This window comes from Choristoneura fumiferana, chromosome Z, assembly GCF_025370935.1.
Source record: "Choristoneura fumiferana chromosome Z, NRCan_CFum_1, whole genome shotgun sequence".
In the NCBI taxonomy this organism is placed as follows: domain Eukaryota; kingdom Metazoa; phylum Arthropoda; class Insecta; order Lepidoptera; family Tortricidae; genus Choristoneura; species Choristoneura fumiferana.
The window spans coordinates 1,586,335-1,599,557 of NC_133472.1; the positions used below are offsets into that span (position 1 = coordinate 1,586,335).

Here is a 13,223-nt window from a genome sequence, read left to right on the forward strand (position 1 = left end):
ATTTAATACGAGAGTGAGCGGGACGGTGCGATACGAACTTCGATTTTCGATTTACGTAGTAGCCCCTCAGCAAAGGGGAACACTAGGTATATATAAATTATCGAGAGCGTGGAATTGCATGTGTAGTGGTAATATGTGTTTATAGGCATTAGAGAGAAAGATCTCTATATTGTTGTTTCTCTCTCACTAAAGTGGAATGCCTATAAACACAATATCACTACATATGCAATTTTCACGCTCCCGTTAATTTTTCTATACGGTTGGTTCCCTAATTTGGGTCATGTGGGGAGTTAGGACATTTCCCCAAAATCGTCATAGGTTTAGGTTATGTCACAGAGTACATATATAAGTTATGTTAAGTTTACATCGGCCCGAAGAGCCAAAACGACACAAAAATAGGAGCTCCGCTCTGGCGGAGCTCCGTCGACACTGTTTCTGTGTCGATTAAAATTGGCAAAAAACGCGATTGTGTAAATAGGCTTCAGTAAAAAAGCATATTGGGAATAAAAAGGCTTTTAGGAAAATCTGCGAATGGAAAAAAACATGTTAGGAATAAATACGTCTGCTGTAAATCCTACTTATATTATAAATGCGAAAGTTTGTGAGTGAGTGAGTATGTTTGTTACTCCTTCACGCTGAAACGGCTGAACGCATTTGGATGAAATTTGGTATGTAGATAGCTGGACATTTGGAATAAAATACTTTATGTTTTTAAAGTAACGTCAATGAAAACCACGATTCAATTTTCGGGAATTCCCACGGGATTTTTTTTTAAATCCCGAAAGTTCAATTCAGCTGCTGGATCTAATGATTTAAGTGTGCGAAACACTAGTCAAGAATAGGTAAATGTGCGACTGGAAATTTTGTTACTAGGAAAAGACGATTTTGCGGAAATTTCCTAACTACGCTATGTATCCACTTTTTTGTACTAGTTGCATAGAAAACCGACTGTACTTACGTTCCATCCGATGATACACCGCATTCACGTGTCACTTGGATCAGCTACGTTAAAGGTCGCTGACCTCTTGTTTTATACTGGCCATAAAAAGGTAAGGAAAAGTAGTCGGCGTGACGCGTCCATTGTCAGGGACGGTGGAACGTGGTTTGATGTTTGACCACCGTTGTAGGGTTTTTTTTTTGCACTGGCAATGTCAATTGAATATATTAGCTTATTTCATAATTAATTTTATGATAATATCATAACTTATGAAACCATCAACCAATTTTCAATTGAAATCTTCATAAAATTAATTTCACTGGAATGAGTAATGGGTTATTCCTGTCCAGGAGTTGACAGATATCTGAATTCCTGAAGCCCAAGACAAATTTTTGATTTATGAACTTTGTCTTTATGTAATTTATGGTAGAATTTGATGTTAAAATTACAATTAGTTCTTTATAAAGGACTCCGGGCGTTAGGAGGTTATTTTGAAATGAAATTAAATGAATTTAATTCAATTTCCCCTCCACTATTATATTTTAAAAACCAGATTTTCGAGTTTGGTATTTTAGGAATCTAATATTATTAGAATATATTAACGGGAGTGTTTGCAACTTTGTATTGAGAATATGGTTATAAAAAATGTGTTCTTATGGGAATCTTCTTAGTCGGACATTCTTGTCAGAGTGGTCGTGGTTGTACAGACGAGGTACATGGAGAGATGTTCGGTGGGTCGCAGACGCAGACCCTTTCGAGGACAGCCCTCTTAGCGATGTGCTTCCATTTCTGCCGGTTAGAGGCGTTGCGAGTACACTGGACCATGGTGGACTCAGTAGCTTTTTTAATCAGGTCAGTCCAGCGAGTTGGTGATCGGCCGCGTGCCCTCCTGCCTTCCACCTGCCCCTGAACCATTATGGGAATGCAATATTAAAATAACAGGTGCATTTGGCAATCTGGTATTTCACTATTCACTATGGCTTTGCGGCCACGAGCCGTTTACAATACTCTGGTTGCTCATTAGGACTACATGATCGAGAGCGTCAATAGGGAATATTAGTGCAATTCTCTGCCGCCAGAGTGCAGCACTAACACTCAACCGTAAACAGTTTTTAGAGTATAATATATCAAGATCAATTAAATTGTTGGAAATATAGCTCTATTGTTATTATCGATGTAAATATCGTATAATTTGATTGCTTAGTAGCGACATCTCTTGTCTGGGTGAGCGGTTAGTTCCGAAAGAATGTGACGTCTCTCGACGAAACATAGATGTCGCTAGTGCTGCTGCTTAAGTAGCTTTGTAGAAATAAGCAACCTGAGATATGTATGCGTAGGAAAAATTCGTGTCTAGATTCCTGTCCAGCAGTGGTGTAGGGGTTAAAGCACGCAGCACGGATTGCTGAGGACATGGGTTCGATTCCCAGTGCTGGTCTCTTTTTCTGGTTTTTCTGTGCATCCATGTCTCAGTTTTTACTTTCGGTAAATATCATGTTATTTTGTTACTAATAAATATCTCATATTTCTATAGGTACTAATACTCTTTGGTCATGATCTGTCATGGCGACAAAATATAAAGAGAACTGACTTCATGGAGGTTTGCCCTAGTGTCGCTCCCTGCGCAGAGTTTTGCCTAATATGCCCTATTGCAATCCGTGGTCTGTTGCAGGAGACGAGGCCGGCGCCGGCGACGCCCCCACCGAGGAGGCCGCGCAGGCCGAGGGCGACGGGGCCCCCGGGGCGGAGGCCGAGGCGAGGCCCGAGGAGCCCAAGGAGGAGAAGGTGAATTTGGACTTCGTTTTGTTTGCTCGTTGTCCGTAAGGGGGATAGTGGTGAACAAGAGCTTCCCCCTTAGAACGCCACAATGAACGACAATACAGGGTGGAAAGTTGAGATGGGACAGCAAGGGCAGCTACTGGATCCCTTGCTGCTACGCGAAAATGCTCTTAGGAGACTTTTACCAACTTTTTGAGTGATGACAATCGACATTCACAGATTTTTGATAAAATTTACAGTCAGTGAGAAAATAGACAGATTAAACTGGACATTTTAACTAAAGTTAGTGTCTTAACCCGGTATTGCTGCCCCATATCAACTTTCCATCCTGTATAGTATGTTATATTAGTATGTATTATGTATACTTAAAAAGTAGGGAGAACTGGAGATTCATTGGTATTTAAAGAAGAAAATTATAATAAAATGTTTATTTCTACCATTCTTTATCTAATAACATTTCATTTCCATATTACACTGTGATGTATCAATATTTTTGCGTTATTAAGTAAAAATATTTTATTTTTATTTTCATTTTACCAGTTGCATTCGAATGCCCCTTATTGTCATTGAGTAGTAGATATATTTGCTTGTCCTGACTTGTAATTATAGTGTATTAACATCAATCAATCAATTGATATAAATTTTACTAGTAGTCAAAACTCCATTGACATATCGTCACTACTTTGGAAAAGCTCGTATCTCAAAATCGATAATTTGTCTGAGTGAACTTTATGAACATTATTTCAAGAGCCAATTTTGTTGACGCATTGATTTGAGATACTAGTTTTTTTAAAGTAGTGACGATATCTATGTACCTTACGCCACAGATGTCGATGCGAAACTCTATCTCCTCCATAGATTTCGTATGACAATAAAAACCGATAATTTAGTAAAAACAGACTTATTGACTGATAAATAGAGAGCGGATTTGTAATAGCGATTACAAGTTTAATATGGATAAGACTAGTAGAAGTAAGAGTTTATTTTTTATCATAAAGGTACGCAATAAATAGGATCTATATGTTTGAGCTGTATAAAACTACTTTAATTATAATAACATATTTTTCTTTACAAGAATATATATTATTATTATTATTTTTCTTTGTATGTTGCAAGAATAACAATTACTGAATTTAACTATCTATAAGATTGCATTGCGGTAAGTAACTAATAAGGTAACTGTAAGACCAATAAACGATGATATCTCTGGGGCCCTAGTGAAAAAGGGGTTAATTCTGCAGAAGTTGAACAGCTGATTTCGACTTAAACCCCTTTACACATAAAATAGAAAATAGCTGTGTAATTTCTGCAGACTTAACCCCTTTTTCACTAGGTTCCCAGTCTAATAAATATATCGTCACTACTTTGAAAAAATCTCGTATCTCAAATCAATACGTCAACAAATTTGACCCTTAAAACAATGTTCATTAAGTTCACTCGGGAAGATCATCGATTTTGAGATACCAGCTTTTTTCAAAGTAGTGACGATATCTTTCTATCTATCTAACCAATCGCACTAGGCATATCCATATTAAACTTGTAATCGCTACTTCAAATCCGCTCTCTAATGATAAATAATGTGCAGACTAGAGTAAGATTTAGGGGCTGTTTCACCATCCATTGACGACCGGATGGCTAAGTGGTTAGAGAACCTGACTACGAAGTTTGAGGTCCTGGGTTCGAATCCCGGCCGGGGCAGATTTTGTGTGAATAACACGAATGTTTGTTCTCGGTTCGAATCCTGGCCGGGGCAGATATTTGTGTGAATAACACGAATGTTTGTTCTCGGGTCTTGGATGTTTAATATGTATTTAAGTATGTATTTATCTATATAAGTATGTTTATCCGTTGCCTAGTATCCATAGTACAAGCTTTGCTTAGTTTGGGACTAGGTCAATTGGTGTCAAATGTCCCATGATATTTATTTATTATTTATTATTATTCATTTATTGATTAGTGTTAATTGACGGTTAAATGTGATGCCGTCTCTATTTGTTTTGTTCGAATAGACGGAGACGGCATCACATTTAACCGTTATTTAACACTAATCAATGGATGGTGAAACAGCCCCTTAACGTTTTAATCATTTGTGATTTTCACTCATAGTCAAAATACCACCAACGGGACTTATCACGCTAACACACACGAGTAATATTTACCTCGACGTTTCGGCAACATTGCAGTGGCCGTGGTCACGAGTAGACGTCGAAACGTCGAGGTAAATAATACTCGTGTGTGTTAGCGTGATAATTCCGTTGGTGGTATTTTGACTATAAAGTAAGATTATCAAAATTCCAACAGCTTAGGAAACTAACCTATATTTTATTCTTCCACAAGGGTTGAAACCGCGGTTCATGTTATAGGGTAAACCATACAGTAATTGGCCACGGTACAGTAATTGCCCACTTGAATTAAATCAAAAATTTACAAAGAAAAGTGGTGATAAATCATAACAAATATCGTGCTAATTATAATAATCTAGTCGCTTTTATCATTAAATTATTTGTATTATTGTTGTTTCATATAAAAAAATCAAGTGGGCAATTACTGTATGGTTTACCCTATGTAGTTTGTATAAATAATGAATTAAGCTCTATTGTCGAAGTACTCAAATGAATTCCTATTTTTCCTTGAGGTTGAGTCGGGGAAACTACTGGTGGAGAATCTGCCAGCGAGCTACCTCTTCGACTACCAGGACAAGCTCAAGGAGTTGTTCTCCAAGCACGGAGAAGTCACCAACATCAAGTGAGTGCCACATGTTTCTGCCCGCCCTCAGTAACATTGCATCTTTGACTGTTAACAATAAACATTCAAATATCAATCTTGTTTATTTGTATAAAAAGCTCTTTTAATCAAATTGTTTACATGTTTTTTTGTGAATACGCTCCGAGATGCGAAGCACTTGGAGCGAAAGCCCCTCCAGAACGGAGTACTAACTTGGCTATTTTCTTTCTTTTATAGACGTGGTCCAATCATTGTTACCGAACTGACCATAACTCCAACATTATCGGCTATAGTCGAATACAAAAACAAAGAATCACTGCAAAAGGTAAACAAAATGTTTATTACAATTTTTATGCCTTTAAAAGTAGCATAGACACCCTATTTAGGGTTGAAACGGTTCGTTCACTGCTTGATACTTACTAAACTCTTCCAAATTGTTTTTACGGACGCCCTTTTAAATAATAGAATGACTATTTGAATGTTCAAACTAGATGTGCCTGCGGTAAGTCTATTCTATATCTTCACAAACGCAAAAGCAACTTTATGTCTTTCAGATATTTAGTTGAGGTACGCGCGTACACTCGATTGTCTTTTCTTGCTTCAAGTAAAAAAATAAGATATTTATATAGTTGATATAAGTTCGATTGTACATGCGTGCATGTTGCTGTTCTTGGCGGAATGAAGGCGGATCAGCGATACGCGGAGGAAAAGGGAATTGCAAAAGCGGTTTTAGTTGTGAATTTAATTTATTTGAGAACAACTGTAAGGGGCTGTTTCACCATCCATTGATTAGTGTTAACGGACGGTTAAATGTGATGCCGTCTCCGTCTCGAACAAAATAAATAGGCATCACATTTAACCGTCAGTTAACACTAATCTATGGATGGTGAAACAGCCCCTAAGCGTGGAAGTTACTGTGAATCAATTTTTTAAACCACTTATTTAAATTTTATACGTAAAAAATAGAACAAATGGATATAATGGGGAATGTCTGAAAAAATTAGAAACGCTAGAGACTTTTTATATCAATAGGAATAACCTTTCTAATTAACAGAAAAAAATATCAGATTAACAGAAAAGAATAATTGATAATTAAAAAAAATGTAAGAGTTTCTTTACCGCCAAATTACCACAGTCCGGTCGGTTACGGGTTGTTCCATAGTCGAGAATAAAAAACAGTTAAAAGAGAATTTATGTGTCTTTGACTCGATCGTTTTGACAGCTGAAACTCTTTACCGGGCCGAATAGTACTGACATGGAAATACCGACTCTGTTTTTCATGTACTCGCCCATAGAAACTGACATGAGCTTCTATGGATGTGTAGATGAAAAACAGGGTGGTAGTTCCATGTCGGTATTGTCCGAGCCGGTAAAGAGTGTCAGCTGTCAAAACGATCGAGTCAAAGACACATAAATTCTTTTTTAATGTTTTTTATTTTGGACTATGGAACAACCCGTAAACGACCGGACTGTGGTAATTTGGCGGTAGAGAAAACTTTCATTTTTAAAAATTAATTGATGCTACTTAAAAATCTGATATTTTTTTTCTGTTAAATAGAAAGGTTATTCCTATCGATAAAAAAAGTTTCAAACTTTTCTAAATTTTCATCCATTCCCCATTGAGTATTTCCATAAACACTGGTGTCAAACAATTTTGCTATTTTAAATGGGATTCTTGTGGACAATACTAATATTAAATTGTTTTTGAGATCTTAAAATTTGTCATCACCAGTTACATGATTATTTCTCAAAAAGTTGTCCATTTTTAAATTTTTCAGTTGTACACTTATAAAAAAAACCTGACGCTATTTCACCACAAAAAATAAGTATTTGTGTGGTAAAAGTGATAAAAAGTCAGATAATCTTTGTTGTTGGATCCAATAGAAAGTTTTGATGTAGATTTCTATGTATAATAAAATTCTAAACTATTGTAACCTAAAAGGCTGTACCCTAAAGGAAGCAAAAAGAAAACTTATGAAACTACTGCATTCCTTGAGTTACGATGACACTGAAGCAATTTTAGATACGATCTCTTAAGCACTTTGTAACCTATATTTATGTGATCTGACTACCATATTGTGATTCCTTTGTTTTAAGTAAGTTTTATAGCTAAACTAAGGTTTTGTATCCTAGTTAAGCCAGTTATAACCTGAATTAATATTATAATATAATTTTAACTGGTTCCCCGCGTTACAGGCGAAGCCTAGTGCGGGGACCCCTGGTAATCTTGTCAACCACTGTATATTTTTAAATAAACACATTTTCACATTTTTCAGTTACAAAATAACGATTGTCTCCTCACAAGATTTCGTGACGTTTTCCTGACGTCAAGAAATTTTGGATGTTTTATGTAAATTATGTTTTACGATCTCGTCCTTAGGGTTAATAATTTCTTGACAAAACTGATTTCTTGTCAATTTCATGATGGGACAACTTTTTGAGATATACATGACATATTTCGTTTCTTGCCGCGTTCTTTTCAACGGAGCTTTTTCCGAACAAGCGGTAGATGTTGTTTTTTAAATTCATATCATAAGTGCTTGTTACAGTAACTTGAATAAAGATTATTTGGACTTTGATCCATTGTTGTGTAAATAAGAGCAAGCGTATGGGTTTAAAAGTTGATTCGCCCTGACTTTTACAAGCGAGCTAGTAGGGTCCAATTGCATAATAAATACTACCATCCACTTGAGATCAAGAAATCCGCTAATACAATTTATCTATACCCATATAGTAAATCCTCAATTACGCGTTTAAAAACCATAGGTAAATCACCAGCATTACGACATTGGATTCTATTATGAACACGGCTGTATCGTAATGAGATTTCATACATCATTACAGTACGGGGGGGGGGGGGGCGACCACGTGCAGCAGCAGGTCGTCGCGGGCGCAGGTCGTCGCGGGCGCAGCTCGTGGGGCAGACCAGACATACCTACCTAGTTCTCGTTAATGCAGGTCATTCTCAATGGTTCGCGGAACACATGATAGAGGATTTAATATATGGATATAGATAAAATATTGTATGCAACTGTACGTAATTAGGCCTTAAAACACATGTGACCCTATTATGAATCTCGGCTAGGCCTCGTTTCATAAACCCACGCTCGTGTTTTAAGGACCCCTATTACGATACAGTTGCATAAAATACTATTGCATGTACAATTTTTCTATTATACAATTGGGCCAAGTTCTCTAGCACTAAGGTTTCACGAATAAGGTTGGTCCTAGCGGGAACTTCGATTCATCGGTGCAAGACCGTAAGTATCAAGAAGGGTTTTAAAATAAGGATATTTCTAGTGCAAAGCTCTTTACACAGTAATATCGATTGATTTGGTTAATCTGAATTTCAAAATACAAATGATATTTCCGCGTTGCGTCTGATCTCATGATTTTTAATATTTAGCTAAGTGTCTGATTTTCGGCTTGAAGATTAATTACTTAATGAGGGCTATCGTTTTTTGTCTCACTAGATGGCGCACTGTTGCGTGAGGTTTTTAAGTATGGCTTTCAAAGTCCGTTATTACGGGCCTGAAAACAAAGTTTAGATTAAAATCATATTTAATACAACTTAAAACCGTACCATAAAAATATCAAGCATGCCACAGTGTTGCTTAGTCCCCGTTTTGTTCGGAAAAAAAGGGAGGACAAAGGTTTCCGAAAGATAAAACTGTCTCAAAACACAGACATTCATTGCCCCGGAACGCATATTTGCCATAATTAATTTCAGATATTGCAAAATATTCTCAAAATTATTCTAATTATAAATAAACCCGCGTAGCTCACCCAAAAACTATGAGATTTGACATTTCGGAGACCTCACGCTACACTAGCGCCTCTAGTGGCGAATTCATACGCGATAGCCCTCATTAGCATAAAATGCAGATGCAGTATTTTTGTGAGACATAATGATACCTACGCGACGCTGTAGGTACAGACTAGTTGATGTTCTGTGTTCTTGAATATATATCAATCAATATTGTACAGTACTTATAAGGTTTTTTTTTTACCTACAGTGTAACGCGCATTTTTTTTTGGGAGAGCCAATGAACCAGGAAAATTATTTAAGTTACTACAATGCGGTTTTTTTTGAAAGTTGCGAATCTATTTTAGAAAATATTTTTTTTTGTTAGCATTTTTTTTTAATTAGTATTATTAACAGATACTGCAAACAAGTTGACCATCAGTATCAGTCAAAAAATAATATTAAAAACATCGTTAGTTTTTAAAAATGCAGGTTTTTTTTCTAAAACTTCTGATGGTCACATGGACGTTTGTACCGGACATTGTCGAACCGGCCGCGAACAACCCTTCAAGTACAAACCAGGCCTTACAATAATAAATATAAGAATAATAATAATGTTTATTTATTGCAGATTAAATCAATACTACGAAGTGCAAAATTCGAACTTCGTATTATGCCGTCTCGCTGACGCTTATATTTATACGAGAGAGAGGGACGGTACGATACGAACTTCCATTTTCGGATTTCGAAGCTTGCCGTTCCGCTGATGCTAATATTAACATGTTCGCCCCAAATGACACAACGTCTGTGACTTTTTAGTTCTTACTCCTGTGCTAGTGACACGTATTTGTGACTGCTGTGGGATATGCGGTATGTCTAGCGTAAGAGCTTAGTGTATCGCATTCGGCTCTGGCAACGTTCCGCTAAGCCCTTACCAGCCAGCCTTTAGGAGGTACGAATTATTTTGACACGACATGCGTGTCACTGGCATAGGAGTGTATTACGTCTGTGACACGGATACGTGTCACTGGCATATAAGTTACTGCTGTGGGATATGCGTAGGCAATAGCGTTAAAGCTTAGTGGATCGTTGCTGGGGCCGAACGTGCTAATACGAGAGTGAAAGGGACTGTACGATGCGAACTTCGAATTTCGTAGTAGCCCAGGAGCGGAGCCCTAACGCTGGTATGTTCCGCAGGCGCTCACGGAGGAAGGCACCCTCCTGGACGGGAGCCCCATCTCGGTGGCGGTGGAGTCCCGCGCCGAGACGGCGGTGCTCGTGGGCGTGCCCTACGAGGCCGGCACCGAGTACGTCAAGCAATTGTTCTCGCAGTGTGGCGAGGTTGCGCATATACACGAATTCAGCAAGACCAAGTACAAGATACGTGAGTATTGATCGCTGCTAAGCTGTTGCTAAAACTGTTGACGACTGGATAGCTGCCAGTGGTTGGAGAACCTGATTATGAAGCTTGGTCCCAGTTCGCTTCCCGGTTGGGGGCAGATATTTTTATGAATAATATGAATGTTTGTTCTCTGAGTCTTGGACTTTTAATATGTGTTTATCTAAAGGCTGACCAGAATTATAAAAAACCTCGCCATATTGCGGATAACCAATGGAACTAATTTCTTGCACTTGTAACACTGAATTCAAATGTCATCTGTCTATTGCTGTCAAAGTTTAACGTTGTTTGCGCGTGGTATTTTAAAGTGGTATTTTGTGTTTTTGTGCTTTAAAATGCCGAAGATTATCCATAGCTTTGGAAGGAAAATAGTTCGCAATGTATAAAAGTATTTGTCATAGAAAAAAGATATGCGTGGTCAAATGTATGCAGTGATAGGTAATTTTGTATTTAGCGTGGGCCAAATTTTTATGTTTCCTAGTATCCATAGGGACTATGTATATAAATTGGTGTCAAGTTTCCCGTGATATTTATTAATTTATTGTTCTTTTCTGCGATTCTCCTTCCGTTGTGATATTAATCCGGTATCTTCGAAACACTAGACTAGAACGAAGCTGGCCAATAGATTTTCTACCAATAGGGTTACTGACCCAACCTCGTATGAAATTTGAATAAATTAGAAATCTACTTTAGGATGTGTATTTAAAATGGTTATTCCAATTTCGTAAACTTTCATATACGACGTTGAGGCAGAGACCCGGGCTACGCGGGTGTTTATCGTCAATGAGCGGTGTTTCTGACGGTGTTTGTGTGCAGTGCGGGTGACCTTCCACGCCAAGGAGTCCGTGGAGCGCGCCCTGAAGCTGGACCGGGAGCTGCGCATCAACGGGTTCCTCGTGACCGTCTCCAAGTACCGGGACGAGGATGAGCAGAAGGCGCACGCCGCTAACGCCAACAAGGTAGCACCTGAATACCGAGTAAACAGAGCTAGAGCATTTGTAATAAATGCTTGTTACAGTCGAGTCCAGGTTTTGCAGGTGGTAGGACCTTGTGCAAGGTCCGCCCGGATTGCTACGACCATCTTGCTCGATAATCCTGCCGTGAAGCAAGCAGTGCTTGCAATGTTGTGTTTCGGCGTGGAGAGTAAGACAGCCGGTGCAATTACTGGCACTTGAGGTATCCCATCTTAGGCCTCTAGGTTGGCAACGCATCTGCAATACCCCTGGTGTTGCAGATGTTTATGGGCGGTGGTGATCTCTCACCGTCAGGAGACCCACATGCTCGTTTGCCATCCAGTCGAATAAAAAAATATATCGAAAATACAAACTGAGACATGGATGCACAGAAAAACCAGAAAAAGAGATCAGCACTGGGAATCGAACCCAGGTCCTCAGCAATCCGTGCTGCGTGCTACCCCTACACCACTGCTGGACAAGCGCTGGTCTCTTTTTATGGTTTTTCTGTGCATCCATGTCTCAGTTTGTATTTTCGATATGGTTTCACCCGTAAAAGTAACAAATTTGGAGTTGAAATAAAACATACAAAAAGACTCCAAAAAACCAATCATAATTAAGTTTGATATATATCCATTTTGTATGAAAGCCATATTATTATTTGTTTGTGCACTTTATCAATTACTTTCTTTGTAAAAAATAATAGAATAAACACAACAAAAACTTACTCTTTCATAACGAAATATTTCTGACACGACTGACGCCATTAACGCCGGCAGCAGTGTTGCCATTAATGGATTAGAACCTACTATTAGGGAGTATCTTTTAACTACTGCAACGCCATCTACATTTGGAAAGTAGAAATACAGTTACAAAGGCCAAAACTAGCCAAAAATTACTTAATAATATCAAATTTTTAAACCAATTTTTGTATTGATATATATCATGAAAAATCATTTGATATAATATCATCGAACCCTGTTTTTGATGAAATTTTTGCTCAAAAGTTTACGAACTTGACGGTTTAACTCGCTTCGTCCGCAGAACAAGAGGCAGCATCCGCAGCAGCAGCAACAGAACCGCAACCCGAACCCGAACGCGAGCCCGAACGCGAACGCTAATCCGAACGCGAACCGGCAGAACAACTTCCGGCCCAGGGGCGGCGCGTTCAACGCACGCGGCAACTTCAGAGGTCAGTGTGCCTGTATTTTTTAGGGTTCCGGAGCCGAAATGGCAAAAACGGAACCCTTATAGTTTCGCCATGTCTGTCTGTCTGTCCGTCCGCGGCTTTGATCAATGCTAGGAAGCTTTAATTTTGCACGGATATGAAGGTAAACTATGCCGACAAAATGGTACAATTAAAAATTCAAAAACTATTTTTTTTAGGGTACCATAGACGTAAAGTGGGGGTGATTTTTTTTCTCATCCAACCCTATGGTGTGGGGTATCGTTGGATAGGTCTTTTAAAACCATTAGGGGTTTGCTAAGACGATTTTTCGATTTAGTGATTTGTTTGCGAAATATTTAACTTTAAAGTGCAAATTTTCATTAAAAGCGAGCGTCCCCCCTCCCCTCTATAATCTAAACCGGTGGGTGGAAAAATTTGAAAAAATTCAGGATGGTAGTAAGTATATCAAACTTTCAAGGAAAACTATAACGGCTAAGTTTGCTTGAGAATTATTATTAGTT

General features: G+C 38.3%; 1 protein-coding gene across 2 annotated transcripts in view; it reads left to right on the forward strand.

The window, feature by feature from the left end:
- Nucleotides 1–13,223, forward strand: part of LOC141436700 (uncharacterized) — a 28,791-nt gene that overhangs the window by 5,186 nt on the left and 10,382 nt on the right. For both annotated transcript variants that reach the window (XM_074099835.1, XM_074099754.1), the window contains exons 3-8: nucleotides 2,607–2,719; nucleotides 5,349–5,458; nucleotides 5,675–5,762; nucleotides 10,380–10,566; nucleotides 11,398–11,540; nucleotides 12,579–12,726. In XM_074099835.1, the coding sequence (XP_073955936.1) occupies nucleotides 2,607–2,719; nucleotides 5,349–5,458; nucleotides 5,675–5,762; nucleotides 10,380–10,566; nucleotides 11,398–11,540; nucleotides 12,579–12,726 (789 nt within the window). The remainder of the gene's footprint in view (nucleotides 1–2,606; nucleotides 2,720–5,348; nucleotides 5,459–5,674; nucleotides 5,763–10,379; nucleotides 10,567–11,397; nucleotides 11,541–12,578; nucleotides 12,727–13,223) is intronic.